At 39.8% G+C, this 15867-nt stretch overlaps 1 protein-coding gene across 5 annotated transcripts in view; it reads left to right on the top strand.

Moving 5' to 3' along the window:
* The window catches only part of PCSK5 (proprotein convertase subtilisin/kexin type 5), a 436496-nt gene that overhangs the window by 261338 nt on the left and 159291 nt on the right, over positions 1-15867 (top strand). For 4 of the 5 annotated variants that reach the window (XM_008515633.2, XM_008515632.2, XM_070590114.1 and 1 more), the window contains exons 14-18: positions 2352-2495; positions 6922-7024; positions 8399-8592; positions 11936-12020; positions 15717-15814. In XM_008515633.2, coding sequence (XP_008513855.2) covers positions 2352-2495; positions 6922-7024; positions 8399-8592; positions 11936-12020; positions 15717-15814 — 624 coding nt within the window. Of the gene's footprint in view, positions 1-2273; positions 2496-6921; positions 7025-8398; positions 8593-11935; positions 12021-15716; positions 15815-15867 lie in introns of all 5 variants that reach the window. The other variant, XR_011531551.1, reaches the window with a different exon arrangement.

The raw sequence follows: 15867 nt of genomic DNA, 5'->3' as shown, positions 1-15867 counted from the left end.
AGGTCCCTAGATGTGTGTTAAATTAGATACCTGCCCCTCAGACCAGTGCTATGAGATAAACGAAAAGCCTCTTCCACAAAATATTTAAAAACTCTTTCTCAGGGAGCCGGCCCCATGGCCGAGTGGTTAAGTTCGTGCGCTCCGCTGCAGGCAGTCCAGTGTTTCATCAGTTCGGGTCCTGGGCATGGACATGGCACCGCTCATCAAGCGATGCTGAGGCAGCATCCCACATGCCACAACTAGAAGGACCCACAACTAAAAATATACGACTATGTACCTGGGGGCTTTGGGAGAAAAAACGGAAAAATAAAATCTTTAAAAACTCTTTCTCAGGTCATGATAGCCTTATGGGTCTCATAGACACAAGTCCTGTTGGCTTTCAAAACTAAGTATTTGGGGGATTTGTCTCTTAGGTGCAAGTCTTAAAAGTTGGAATGATCAATATTGGTTTCAAACCCGTTGCTCCTCAGGAAGAAACTCCAGGTTCTTAGTTCCCTCCTGATTGTGGGTCACCACACCAAGGGGGTTGTGGTGAGATTATGTGTCAGCTACTCCTACCCACTTGGATTGGGCTTTTTCTCTTTCACCCAATGTGTAGGAGTTGCTCAGCTAGTTTTGGAGGTTTTTTCAGAGGAAATTGTTCCATATGTAGCTGTAGGTTTGTTGCATCCATTGGAGGAGGTGAATTCAGGATCTTCCTACATTTCCATCTTAAACTGAAAGCCCCAGAATGGTTTTGGGGAAGATTGGCCCTGAGCTAACATTTGCTGCCACACCTCCAGTTTTTTGCTTGAGGCAGATTCTCCCTGAGCTAACATCTATGCCAATCCTCCAGTTTTTTGCTTGAGGCACATTCTCCCTGAGCTAACATCTGTGCCAATCTTCCTTCTTTTTGTATCTGGGATGCCTCCACAGCATGGTTTGATGAGCATTGTGTAGGTCTGTGCCTGGGATCTGAACCTGCGAACCCCAGACCACCAAAGCAGAGCACATGGACTTAACTGCTACACCACTGGGCCAGCCCCTAGAATAGGTTTTAATATTAGTCTGTCTTCTTACTGTTGTTGGGAAGGTTATCAACCTCTGTGCCTCAGTTTCCTCATCTGTGTATTGGGAATGCAAGTACCTAACTCCCAGTTGTTGTGAACATTGAATTGGGATAAAACTTACTCAGAGTGTAGTAAGCACCTGGAAAAATAAGCATCAATTTGATGGTGATTATAGATACTAATAGATGAATTAGCTGACAGATGAAGTTCACTACTCTCTGGGCTGTGGCAGAACCCTAATCTTGACCATGTTTGGATTCTAAGTATTAGGCCTAGAGGAGGAGGGGTTCTAAGGTCGGCGGGGGGGGGGGGGGGGGCGGGGCGCGCTTGCCTTCCTACCAGTATATTTCCATGTTGGTTCTTTTTGATATGAATCTTACTAAGCTTAATGAGCTAGAGGTAGTTTTTGGTTTACTTTTTGCATTAAAGACGTTAGTTTTGTAAAGCTGAGAAATAAATGAATAAATGAGGGCTAAACTAAAGTAAAATGTTCCTTGTGAGCATGCCACCCAAGGGAGGTAAAACACTTGCCTCATGTCTAAGGAACCCTTGACCAGAAAATGCTATACTGAAGCACTGTCCAGTAGAACATTCTGCAATGGTGGAAGTGTTCTGTATCTGTGCTTTCATTATGGTGGCCACTAGCCACATATGGCTGTTGAGCACTTGAAATGTGGTTAGTGTGTCTGAGGAACTGAATTTTTAAATTTTAGTTAACTTAAATTTACATAGCCAAATATGTCTAATGGCTACCATTGGACAGCACAGGTCTATCAGGTAATATAAAATAGTGATGTATTCTTAAGACTAAATGACTGATTCAGGAATCAGGTGGAACAAAGTAGTTGTTTTGGTCTATTTATTGATAAGCAAATCAGATAATGCCAAAATTTTAAAAATGAAAATGAAAAAACCTCAAATAAGACTCTGATACCTAGAAAAACAAAATCCTCTGTAAAACTCTGGGATCCCCTTAAATATCCATAATTTGAAATTCAACCCTTGATCCAGCCATCTGACATGAGTTTGTTTCTCAGTCTTGCTATAAATGCTTGTTAAATCAAAGCCTATCCTGTAGTCAGTGCTCAGTAAATATCTGATGTGTGAATTATTAAATGGTTAATTATGCAGACAGTGGAAAATGTGCATTTCTAGCCCTGAATCTGATGCGATGATTCATATGAATCTGCTTCCCACAATTCTTCTCCTGTTGCTTTTTCTTAGGTGAGAAGTTATTAAAGAAATTACATAGCGGAAGAGTGAATGTTTGGTCATGCTGTGGTTTTACTATTGTTTTCTAAGGTAAATTGAAAGAATGGTCTTTGGTCCTCTATGGCACTTCCGTGCAGCCGTACTCGCCAACCAACGAGTTTCCTAAAGTGGAACGTGTCCGCTATAGCCGAGTTGAAGACCCCACAGATGACTATGGTACAGAGGATTATCCAGGTGAGCTGGCTCCCAGCAGGGACATAGGCTAAGGAAAGAAAGCTCATGCATCATCCCACCATGCAGAGATCAACTTCTGCTTAGACTTGATATATTTTCTTCCGTCTTCTATACCCACCAAATATTTATATGTGTGGTATTCATATATTCCAACATCCATGTTTTTTCTACAAAGCTAAAACCATGCTATATTTAGAGTTTTCATATCTTTTTTTATTAAAGATATTATTGTGAGCATATTTTCCTATTGTCAAATATCTTTAGAACACATATATAAAAAGCAACGTAATAGTCCATCCTATGATTATACCGTTAATATAGATAATCCGTAATCTGGGATGTGCAGTTTGCTTAGTTTTACATCGTTTTAAACAAGGTTTGGATGAACATATTGTATTTCAGTCTTTGTCTATATCTTTATTTATTTCTTTAGAATAGAGTTCTATTCTGAGAATTACTGCATCAAGGGGAATCATCAGTTTCAGGGCTTGGATGCATTTTGTCACATTGTTTCCAGACAAGATGTACCAGTCTACACTATGACCAGCTGTGTGAGTGTTTACTGCACTCACTCCTGCCAGCATTGAGTGGAAAGAAAAAAGTAAAAAAAAAAAGAAAGAAAAGAACGCTTTAAATTTTTATAGTTTGATTGCTAGTAAATCTAAACATTTTTTCTCTGAAGCTCTGCTGTGAATTAAATATAACTGTCTTTGACCCATTTGCTATTCAAAGTAGCAGCAATTTTCTTATCTATTTATAAGAATTCCTAGTATGTTATTGTCTCTCACATTGTCTCATATTTGTTGAAAACATTTTCTCAGTTATCACTTGTTGCTGGAATGTAGTTTTTGCTTTGTGTTGTGTTGTTTTGACAGAAAATTGGAGGGTAAGGTTTATAGTTTCAGATACTAACATTTGTGATTTTTTTTTTTTACAAAAGTTTTATCCTTTAAAATCAGCTAACTGTTCACATGCATTTTTTTGTAATCTCTGATTTTTACATTTGGCCATTAATTTATCTGGAACTTATTTTGGTTTATGATATGTAGTGTAAAAAGAAGTTGTCTTTTTAATTATTTTCCAAATAGACTAATATCATTGGCTGAGTTACTATCCTTCTTTTATTAGTTTAAGATCTTTCCTTTATAACAGTATAGTAAGTTCTTATTGCCAGGGTCTCTGCTAGTACCACCTTTCTGATTTATCAATGTAATAATTCTTAAACAAGTAGCACCCACGCTGTTTTATTTGCTTTCATTTCATGATATATTTTAATATCTGCTAAACATCTGCTTCTTGTTTTCATAGAAATTCTTAGGTCTCCCTTTAAAAATCCCATTGTAATTTAATTTGAATTTACATGCAATCTCATGAGAATTGTTTTTACAATATATGATCTTTCCATCCAAAACATAGACCATGTCTCATTTACTGAAATCTTTTAATTTTATGTAGTTTTATTCTTATTAGTGTTATTCCTAAGTATTTTGAGTCTTGTTGCTATTGTAAAGGAAAATATTCCATATTTTCTAACCACTATATGCTGGTATTGAGGAAATTTATTGACTGTTGCATACTTATATCTGTCCACTTTGCTTAACTCTCTTATTAATTTATATGTTTTAGAGCTGTTCTGGGGGCCAGGGGGGAGTTTAGGTACTGTAACCATATCATCTGTAAAAATTTTTTTCTCCTTCTTAGTGTATTTCTGGTTCCTGTCGTATTGCACTGGCTACCACTTCGAGCATTCCATGCTTCTGGGATATAATATGTAACACTTATGAACAAAGTTTCTCCTAATGGAGAACTATCTGTAAAGAGCAGCTTAATGTGTCTTTAGAGAGAATTTTTTTTTTTTCCTGCAGCTCTCTGAGATTCTTTTTCTCAATACTGAAGATAAAACTACTTCATTAATCATCATCACAGACTATCTTAAATATGCATGTGGTTCCTTTTATTCTAGACGGGCAGTATCCCAGAGTCAATAAAAAGCTTGGATAATTCAGACTAATTGAGCTAACCAGAGCTAGATTGTGTTAGATTTTGTCTTATTTTGCTTTGAGCTTGTAACATTACTATTCATGTTGTAACTAGCAAATCATTTGCCTTCTCTGATAGGAGAAAATATATCCAAAACCATAAATGGACCATAATAGTAACGTATTGTTATGTACCTTGTGGTATGTTTCCAATTCAAATTTTGGTGTTGTTAAAATTCTGAGCGAACAGTTGTTCATCCTCGTGGTTTTTCTCATTACATCTCCAAAATGTCCACATTGGCACTTGGGAGAGAAGAAAGACAATTATTTCATTATTACCCTGCAGCCCAAAATGCTAAACTGCATCTGGGACAGTTTAAGATTATAAAAAAAAAACAGCACAGCATGTGAACTTGCCATACAGAGCCCTTTGGCACATATCAAGAATACATGTTTTTTGGGCTATTTTAATTGTAGAAATCATCTAGTGAAAATTTAGGGCCACCCATGACTCCTTTTCTTCGGAACTGTGATTTTCACCTTCATTAAGAAGTCAGCCTGTCTAGAAGCACAGATGGCATTATCATAACCAGATCCCTGTACTGTTTCATCGAATTCCAGGGACTGAGGGACCCACAGCTGGCTGAACTTCAACCCATAAACAGCAGAGACACTCTCTCCTTGTGTACCACAGTAGACAGCTAAAATGTCCCAAGTTGTACTAACTGGAATTTAATTTAGAGATCAATTTTAAAGCTTTAGGGGAAATAGAGATAAACAGTTCTGTCAAATGACTCTTGCAATTAATCAGAAATATATTTCAAGTCTGTAGCATTTTGAAATGACTCATTTCCATTCTGATCAAAAGGGCATCTCTAGTACGTGATTAGCTACATCTAAGCAGGAGACCTGGACTAAGAATCAGGGCATATATTGATCCCAACTCGCCTAGCTGTATGATGCCGGGCAAGCCATTGTAACTGTTGGAACATCTGTTTTCTTATAGGTAAAATGAGGATGTTTGACTACTAGATTTTTCTCTAAGTCATTCTACCCCAGTTCTACCATTTTGTGATTGAGTAATTGTACAACATAGTCCTGTAATGACTACATGAGACCAAGGTTCAACACTAAATCCTTTCTATTAAAATAAATATGGTTCAAGCCATTTCTGGCACCTTTGGCTTACTGTTTGTATATTTCATGCAGTGTGTTTATTGCTAGTTAAAATCATATGAATTTGTCAGTGGGAAAGAGCTTGAAGATTATGAGACCAAATGCCCCCAGACATGAAGAAAAAGGAAAAAGGACATTAGTTCATGCAAGCAAAACTTCTGTAACTAGCCCATGTCATTGAAAGAATTTCATCAATCATAAAATAGCTCCATCTTTCTGGCGTGTTTTTTTTTGCCCCCTGACTGCATTTTCTCTACCTCTATACCAGAGAGTATGTAACAAGAGAGATTAGGAACCTTCATCCAAGGTCTGGAATTCCTTAAGCCTGTTCGCGTTTTTTAAATTTATGTGTAGTTTTCGTTTGTTGAGTTGCCCATTGGCCTATTGGTAGGATGCAATTTTAAATCTATTATCTGTGCCTGAAGCACCTGCATTGTAATCCAAGACTAGATGCTGATAAGCTTGTGCCAGCTGCCATAATGATGTTTCTTGCTGCCTATGGTATCTCAGAGGTATTCAGTGGCTTTAATGACCTTGAATGAAACAGGCAATCCGGTTCAGGCATTGAATAATCACCTTTTCTTCTTTTCTTTCAACAGTTTAGCTTCTCAGTTTTCTATAAATCTGACATTTTTATCATTATGTATATTTAATTGCAGTTTTTTTTTCCAAATTGCTACAGTGGCATTGCACGTTTGAATTCCGAAATATTATCTCCCACAAGGCAGCCACATGTACTTTGAAGACCAGACCATGAATAGAATTTACATTCTTGATACTTAGGTAATTGAGGTTTTCCCCAAAAAAGTCAAGAGTTCATCTGTGGGCTTACGGCCACATTGAACATTATTTCTCCATCTTTTTTATTTATTTTTTTTCCTTTTTTAAAGATTGGCACCTGAGCTAACAACTGGTGCCAGTCTTCTTTTTTTTTTGTCTGCTTTTCCTCCCCAAATCGCCCCAATACATAGTTGTATATTTTAGTTGTGGGTCCTTCTAGTTGTGGGATGTGGGACGCCGCCTCAACGTGGCCTGACAAGCAGTATTGCCATGTCCGCGCCCAGGATCTGAACCAGGGAAACCCCAGGCCACCGAAGCAGAGCGCGCGAACTTAACCACTTGACCACAGGGCCGGCCCCTATTTCTCCATCTTAAAGAAACTCTCACTGCATTAGGGAAAAAAAAAGTCTTATTTTATACCAAATTTAAGGTAAAACCAATCTGCTTTAAAATCATCTTTTCCAAGTGTTGTTCTGATTTCTTTTGGGAAGGTCCCTGCGACCCTGAGTGCAGTGAGGTGGGCTGTGATGGACCAGGACCGGACCACTGCAATGACTGTCTGCACTACTACTACAAGCTAAAAAATAACACCAGGTAAGAGAGAAGCCAAGTCAGGTCCCCCTGGGATGTCCCACGAAGTGCCCCTGTGCAGCATCTTCCTGTGTTCTCCCAGCAGGACCTAAGCACAGAAAAGATGCTGCTGCACAAGCCTGCCGCCTCCTCATGTAATTCAAAATGGTGAAACCAATACTGAATTGCAAAGCACAAAATGTACCTGTATGCTATGAAACTGCAAATGTCTTTTCTTGCATTTGGAAGGGTGGTGGGAAGGGACTGGCTATGCACGTGCCTGGTCTTCTCCTCCAGATGTTTCCCTCCCATTGACATTTGTTGCCATAGCTGCCTTTGCCCTTCTTGAAAATGCCTGTGTACCAGCAAAAGAGATGCTTGCCCACATTCCCCAGTGTGCAAGCCCTTGATGTAGCAGAGGTGCTGGCTCCTGCTCCTCCTCACTCTTGCACTCTGGGCACTGAGGCGGACCTGCCTGGACTCCATGCCTCTGAGGCCCTGGCTTCTGCCTCAAGCTGTGCAGATAGGTGTCCACAGGGAAGGCTGTGAAACAGTGACTGCCCCAGCAGAGGCCATGCCCTCCAGGCATGGCTCTCATGGCTCTGCCACCTTCTCTCTCCTCCTTTAGGCAAAAACTCACTGTGGGGAGCTGACTTGTGGTGTGTCCACACTCCAGTCACCCAAACAGACCCAGACATGTTCCAGTTCCTGTTTATGTCCATGCTGGAATTTAAATTCCTTAAAGGAAAGGCCCTTGGCTACCTCAGCACCTCTCATTATCTCCTAGTCTAGCAAAATGGCTGACACTTAATTGGTACTCAGTAAATATTTGTTGAATGAATAAATAAAGCCCTGGCCTTCAATTATGGTCAAACAAGGAAGTTATTTCTTTTTTAAGTTTAGCGTAAGCAACATAAATTTAAATATATTTATATTAATTTAGACAATAGCATACAACCACCACCACGACAGCACACACACACAAGATCCATATGACAAAAAACACACAAAAATAGAAGTAACCCCTTATTAGTGACCTTTTTGCATAAAATCAGGGTTCCCATATATTTTCCCTTCAACCCAACACCACAATTTTCCTCTTGAGATTCAGTTCCTAACCGTTATCTCCTGTAAGGAGCAAGACTGGAACTGGAAGCTGGTTTGGACCAAGACGTGTCCTACTTAGTAGACTTGGTATTATGTCACTGCATTGCTACTTCAGCACCCTGCAAGGACAAAGTTCTAACCAACAGCATTTGTCCCTTTGGATGTGGTATCAACCATCATGGTTTAAAAAGGATTTTGAGACTGAGAACAGCTATTTGCTCAGCTCCTCCAAGAGAATGCTGAGGACTGAGTCTCTGATGATGCTGCCTTTCTTATCATTCCACAACACAGAATCTGTGTGTCCAGCTGCCCCCCTGGCCACTACCATGCTGACAAGAAGCGATGCAGAAAGTGTGCCCCCAACTGTGAGGCCTGCTTTGGGAGCCACGGTGACCAATGCCTGTCCTGTAAATATGGATACTTCCTCAATGAAGAAACCAACAGCTGTGTTACCCACTGCCCTGACGGATCATATCAGGACAGCAGTGAGTTGATTTCAAACATTTGAGTTTTAAAGAGGAAACGTAAGGTTTTCATTTGAGTGACCTTGGGAGGGATATTCCTCCTCCATGAAATCGAGAACTTGCTTAATGTCAAATAGAATCTAGCCAATTTTTTTAAGAGAACAATTTAGAATCGTTTTGTAAAAATGCCTGTAACTAACTGTGTCCGGGGATCCTCAAGCTCATCCCCAAATTCAGTGATTGCTAGGAGGGCCCACAAGACTCAGTCTGTAGTACTCTGTGTTCACAGTTATGACTTATTCCAGCAAAAGGATACAGAGTGAAAGCAGCAGAGGGAAAAGGTGCACGGAACAAAGTCGGGAGGAAACCAGGCGTGAGATTCCAAGAGTTTTCTCCAAGGGGAGTCACAGAGGATGCATTAATTCCCCCAGCAACACTTTGTGACAACACGTGTGAAATGGAATCTTCCAGGGAACGTCCTGTGAGTCTCAGCACGCAGGGTTGTTATTGGGGTCTGGTCACGAAGACAGCCTCTTCCTGGCACAAACCACAATTCCAGAGTCCTAGAAGGAAAGCAGATGCTCAGCGTAAACCACATTGTTTGTACAGACAGTTTAAGCATCATGAGCCACTCTTATCAGTTAGAGGGGTGGGAGCCCTCTTGAAATCCTAGTTCCCAGATACTAGCCATGGGCCAACCTTACACGCAGGCTTTCAGAGGACAACAGCCAGGCCTGCTCTTTTCTGCACACCAGTCAAAGGAACCAGGCCTGTATGATAGCAAAGCGTACTTTTCGAAAAGTTTAAAAAAGAAGACTTTCGTGTAAATGTAGGGTGAATCTATGTCAAAGACTTCTTTAACCCATTAATGAGGGAGCCTACAAGGTGATAAATAGGTTCAGAGATTGTCAGATATTATAGTCCACCAGGAAAGGCAAAATGAAATCCATTTGCCGAGTTAGAGACAAAATGGATTAACTTCTACGTGGCCATATAACTGGGATTTGGGGGGTTATTTTTTCAAATGGACAGAAATCATTTGCAACTTTACCAAATAAAAATCTGTAAATTAACATGTAACTTCACAGTTCTGGCCCTAATCAACCATCATTAAACAGACAAAGATACACTCCCCAGAGACTTAAATCATCCTTGGGCACACCTAAATGTTAGACAGTGCTCTGGTATCGTTTGCTTGATTTCTGAGGTTTTTATTTGTTTTTTTGAGGAAGATTAGCCTTGAGCTAACATCTACTGCCAATCCTCCTCTTTTTGCTGAGGAAGACTGGCCCTGAACTAACATCCGTGCCCATCTTCCTCTACTTGATATGTGGGACGCCTGCCACAGCATGGCTTGCCAAGCAGTGCCATGTCCACACCCGGGATCCGAGCCACCGAAACCTGGGCTGCCGATGCGGAACGTGTGAACTTAACCTCTGCGCCACCGGGCCGACCCCTGATTTCTGAGTTCTTGATAATTTGTCTTAGGAAGTGTGTCACACCATGGTATATGATGACACTGAGATATCGTGTTTCTGTACAACCTAAAAAAGAAGAAAACCCAAGTTTAAAGGAATAAGAGTCGTTTTAAAAAATCAAGCAAGAATTTTGAAGTGGAAACTCTTGCTCCTTAAGAAGTCCAATGCTCCCTTGATTCACAGGCAGGCATTTCTCTAGGAGGCGGGTGGAGTCTCACCCTCCTCTCTAGAGCAGTGGGTAGGGATTCCCCTGTAGTTCTTATTTTCCCCAAAATTGGGAACATGAGCTACAACTTGATGGAGAAAGGAGAAAATGGCAGCAGCGAGGGGGCATATGGGATCTGCAGAAATAAGCAGTATTCCTTGAAAAAAAAAATTCCAAGTTCTATCAAGAAGGCTAAGCCTTGGAAAAGAAATTTGGTTCTAGATGCTGTATGATAGGACCAAGATCATTGAGGGAGTCAGTTCTTTTTCTGGAACCCGAGAGGTGGATAATTAAGGAAGGCTGTTCAAGCAATTACTTTGCTGATACGAGGGGTCTGTGCCTCTCTCCCCTTCTGTGTCTTTGCCTTTTATGAGAGTTTTCTCTTTCAGTACATGGGTTTACATACAATGTAGTGATCATAAGTATTAATAATTACTGCCAGCACATTTACAGTGCTTTATAGTTCATGCAGTCTCCTTGAATAATTTCATTAACTCCTCGAGACAAGCTGAAAATAGGCACCATTTGTAATCTCTAACAAGTGGGAGAGCAGAAACCCTGAACTTGCCCACTGGAACTGCTAAAAGCGGAACACAAATCTGGGTGATCTGACCTCAGATCCTGTGCCATGTCCAGTATTCTCAGTGACACAGTGAGGGGGAAACCATGTGATAACTACCAGAAGGTTGTAAAGGATTTCATATTTCGTGCCGTGGGGATCTGACTTGAGAAAGGAGACGGAACTCCAGGAGGTCCTTAAAGGGATCCATAATTGCAGTGTTCGTCTGTGGAACCCTAAAGAATACCAACATTTAAAGAGTAGATGAAGGAAGAGAAACCTATGAACAAAGCTTCATTCAGTTCTACACAGATACGTGGTTATTATCCACTTTGATCTCAGAGAAAGTATCAAGTCTCTAGAAAAATTTCACCTAAGGAAAAATGCCTTACCTAATGTAACAAATCACCATTTTTCGCTATAGAACAATCATGCATTTGCCGTTTTTTCCCACTGGGGACCTGTGTTTGGTATTAAACAGGAAAGGTTGTATTCAGTATATTTGTTCAATCAACACATTTTTATTCACCAGAATACAGATATTATCTGAAATACAGTAACATTTATATCAATTCCACAGCAGCTATAAAGTATAAGGCACTATTCTAGACAATGCAAGAAATAAATAAGCAACCCTTACCTTGCCATCTTAAACGTAGTTTCCCTTTCTAGTGCATTTCATCAGAGTAGTCCTAAAAGCTGTGAGCACAGGGGTCATTCACAGCTGCAAGCATGGCCTCCCAACCCTGACATAGGGCGCTGCCCAGCCTCATTCGTGAGTTTTTCAGTGTCAGAAGTTGGGAAAGCCTGTTTGGGAGAGAGAATGGGAAGAAGGGGGAAAAAGCCAATAAACTATCCAACTAAGAATTAAGTGGGCTGTAATTCTCTTGTCTGCAAAATGGTTGGAATCTCTAAGGTATTTCCCAGTGCTACAATTCCTCCTGTGTGTAGCTTTGTTAAGAAGTGATAACAAATGTTGAATCTGGGGCTTTTCCGGCAGTTTTCTACTCAAGGCTATGTGTTCTGTAGCTTACATTAGCAAACATTAGAAATTTCCACATGCTTTTATGGAATCCAGTTGACTGATTGATTTATAACTTTGTTAATTTTTTTTTTAAACAGAGAAAAATCTTTGCCGGAAATGCAGTGAAAATTGCAAGACGTGTACTGAATCCCACAACTGTACAGAATGTAGGGATGGGTTAAGGTAAGAGGGTGAAGGATTTCATCAAATAACACAGCCCAAGGAGCTCCTCAGTACAGTCATGCGCTGCATAACAACGTTTTGGTCAATGACAGACTGCATGTACGATGGTGGTCCCATAAGATTATTACCACATAGCCTAGGTGTGTAGTAAGCTATACCATCTAGGTTTGGTTAAATGGACTTTATGCTAATCGCACAGCAACCAAGGGGTCTAACGATGCACTTCTCAGAGCATATTCCCATCATTAATCAATGTATGAATGTATAAATAAAATGAAGAATAAAACCCACATATAAATAAATAACCCTCTTACCATCTACCCTTGGTTTGACTCCCATTTAAACAGTTGATTGCTATTTGCATTATCTCTACCAATATATGTGAAATATTAGATGCCATCTTGGCTAAGGAAGGTTTATAAACCAAATAAAATTCTCTTTAGAAAAGATGGCTCAGATACAGGTAAATGAAAATGGCCATTTGAGAGGCTTTCTTCATGCTTTTTGACCGGCAGTGTGCCAGTCAAGGATTACTGTGTACGTAATACCAATGAATTATGTTTAATCCCCCTGATTCATTCCTTTGATGGTTGAAAACTATTCCCTTATCTTTATTATTTCTCTCCATATAGCCAGTCATTCTCTTATCTTAAGTGCCTCAGGCTTGGTTCCATTATGCTATGGTATGCACAGAGATTTAACACCTGGAGATGTCTTCCTTGAATGGATGACTTGCTCATTGCTAAAGCCGGAGAGTTGATTCACTGTGAGAGAACATCATGCAGCTCAAATGAACTTGCTAGTCTCTTGCTACCCATAGAGAGGGTCAAACATCCTGCACTGAGTGAGGGGTTGGACTCTGGGTTTACATGGAGCTAGAATCCTGCTGCGCTCGATCCCTTTTAAGGACTGATATACCTTTATTTCCACCTTTGATCAGAGGTGAAATAGGCAGGGCCCAGGAAATTTCCACTCAAGTAATTCTTCACATTAGTTAAAATTGGAACACCATTTTTATTTAGATTTATCGATTATCGATTCTTTTTTTTCAATAAATGGATTTGGTGTTAGTTTGCTTAGCACCTTTCATCTCAAGACTTCAGTCTTGATAAATATTAGTCAAGTCAGCCTCCTAATGCTTGCTGGAGAAGGAACAGATTGGTATAATAAAAAGAAGGGGGGGTAAAAAAAAAAAAAAAGAAGGAAGATAGATGTGGCCTCAGGACCTCCCCTGCTATTTTTCTGTGTGATTTTGACCAAGTCACTTAACCACTCTGAGCTTTAGTTTTCTTGTCTATAAAATAGTGATAATAACTCTTCTGTTGCTGGATTATAAGGATTAACTGGGATAACATTTACAAGGCATTTATTCCAATAACTGACACATAATTGGTATGTGAGAAATAAAAGAACAAGATTATTTCCTATAGTTCTTAGGGAACATTTTATAGAGTAAGTTAACCAGCACTCTCCAATAGAAATATGAGAGCCATATATATTAGTTTTAAATATACCAATAGCCACATTTAAAAGAAGTAAAAAGATACAGGTGAATTTTAATAAAATATTTTATTTAACCTAATACATCTGAAATATTATCATTTCAACATGTCATCACTATGAAAGACTCTTAGTGAGGTATTTTACTTTCTCTTTTGGTTTTGTACCAACTGTTCGAAATCTGGTGTGTGTTTTACCCCAAAGTACATCTCAATTCGTTCAATAATTTTTTTATGAGAAGTACTTGTTTAGATTTTATAAAATTTAGTTGAAGTAGATTTTATATAGGCAAGTTGTTCCAGACTTACTCAAAATCTTGCCAATAACTGAACCAAGTGACAATTTGTAAAATTATGACTGAAATTAATTAAAATTAAGTAAAGTTTAAAATTCCATCCCTTGGCCACACTAGCCCCATTTCAAGCGCTCAGGAGCCCTGAGTGCTCGAACATGTGGGCCAGCACAGGTCTAAGCTATCGGGTCGATCACAGAAAGAACCAGGTGTTCAGAGCAGCAGTTTCGTTAGCCCTGCCATCCCTGTGTTCCTGAAGCAGCAGAGAGCTTCCGGGTTCCTGGTGACAGCTCTCTGTTGCACATCCTACTTCGTTCATTCCTTCCTCACACAGTGCAGCCTCTGTCTCCTGCTGAATAAATGCCAGTCTCAGGAGTCGAGTCCTTTATTAGAAAAACTAGGCAGCTTTTTTAAAACTTCTGTAAGTTTTTTGGTGGTCCTGTTTCCACCCACAAAAGGATCCATTTGATGCAGTGTCGTTTTTTCCAGCTCTACAGAAAGGGAAGGGATTTCCTTTCATTGGCTTTTTCAGTGACAGCTGTCCCTGGCCAGTGAGCTCTGAATGGAGAGCACTTCCAGTTCTGCTGCCTCCATCTCCTTGAGGCTCCGAGCATCTTCCTCAGGGGCTTCTAGAGTGGACCATTTTGCCTCGAGAGACCTGTAAATTTTTAAATAGTGGCTAAGAATAAACACAGAAAAATACACATAAAATACTGGAAGAAAATGGATTAAAACGTTAACAGGACTGCGTTGGGTTCTTTTTTATCCACTTTGCTTTTATTCTTTCCAAAGTGGTTTAATGAGCATAGGGAAAAATCACTTTAACTTTTTAAAGTTAGTGTGATCCATATATAAAGCACAGTCAAGTAAGATGTGAATTCGAGCAATATGAAGAGTGTTAGAAAATAGAAACCACTTGACCCTGTTGCTTAGATACCCATCGTCTAGTATCATCTACTTGGTGACATAGGATTACATGGCCTTCTGTGTGGTTCCATTTGCACTATTTAGTTATTCAGTGAGTCCTATTTGTATATTAAATGTTGTAAATTCTATGTATCCGTTTTTAATTTTAAGAGTCAATCTGTAGACTATGAAAAATATCATTTGACATTCTAGCAACTCATGAGATAAGATCTAAGAGTGTTAGAGAAAATATGGTACAAATAATGCCTAGAAATGCTAAACAATAAGACAACTAGGAAAAGTTAAGATGTTTGGAGAAGGTAAGTGATTTTGTTGAATTCTTCATTAGAGTTTAAAATTAACACATCAAGAAGTAGAGGCAAAAATATATTCGAATTCTGTTGTTTTGATGGGGACCAATAAAACTAAAATCAGAAACGTTTAAAAACAAAAAAGGCTGCTCCAGGGAGTTTGGGCTGGGGGTGGGCAGGGTTAGTTCTGCACACTTATTCATTGTAATTCATTTTACCACGTGGTCCTACTGTGTTTATAATCATGACACTGCTTTTAAATTTATGTCAGTACACTTTATAAGAAGTGTCTTTATAAAGTACACTTTATGAATACTGGATATCAGGGAATTGTTAGGCATATTGTTAGGTAAAGTGACTGTCTTTTTTCAAAGAAATACTTTTAAAAACCTCCAAGCTGTAAGATATTGAGCAAAGAAGGAATGTGTCAGCCAGTCTAACAATTAAGAGGCATGTCCCCAAAGCTTGCAGCACATGTGTATGCTCCAGACATCATTATAGGCACAAAGCCCCATTAGAGGCATCAGGAGGGAAAAAAAAAAAGCGTACAAGGACTGTTTCCCCTGCTCTGAAGCTTTGCCACATCCGCTGGTCTCTGGGGGGTGGGGGGACTATATTTGTTACCTGTGGAGCTGGGGATTCATTACCTCTTGACCTGATCACAGCAATCTGTGTCTGTGTCTTCAGCCTACAGGGGTCCCGCTGTTTCGTCGCCTGTGAGGATGGACGGTACTTCAATGGCCAGGACTGTCAGCCCTGTCACCGCTTCTGTGCCACTTGTGCTGGTATCTTCTACCCCCGTCCTTTCGTTTATTCCTCTGGCTCTGGTTTGGCTTTT

The sequence above is a fragment of the Equus przewalskii genome, chromosome 22 (assembly GCF_037783145.1).
Source record: "Equus przewalskii isolate Varuska chromosome 22, EquPr2, whole genome shotgun sequence".
Taxonomy (NCBI): domain Eukaryota; kingdom Metazoa; phylum Chordata; class Mammalia; order Perissodactyla; family Equidae; genus Equus; species Equus przewalskii.
This window is presented reverse-complemented; position numbering and strand designations above follow the sequence as displayed.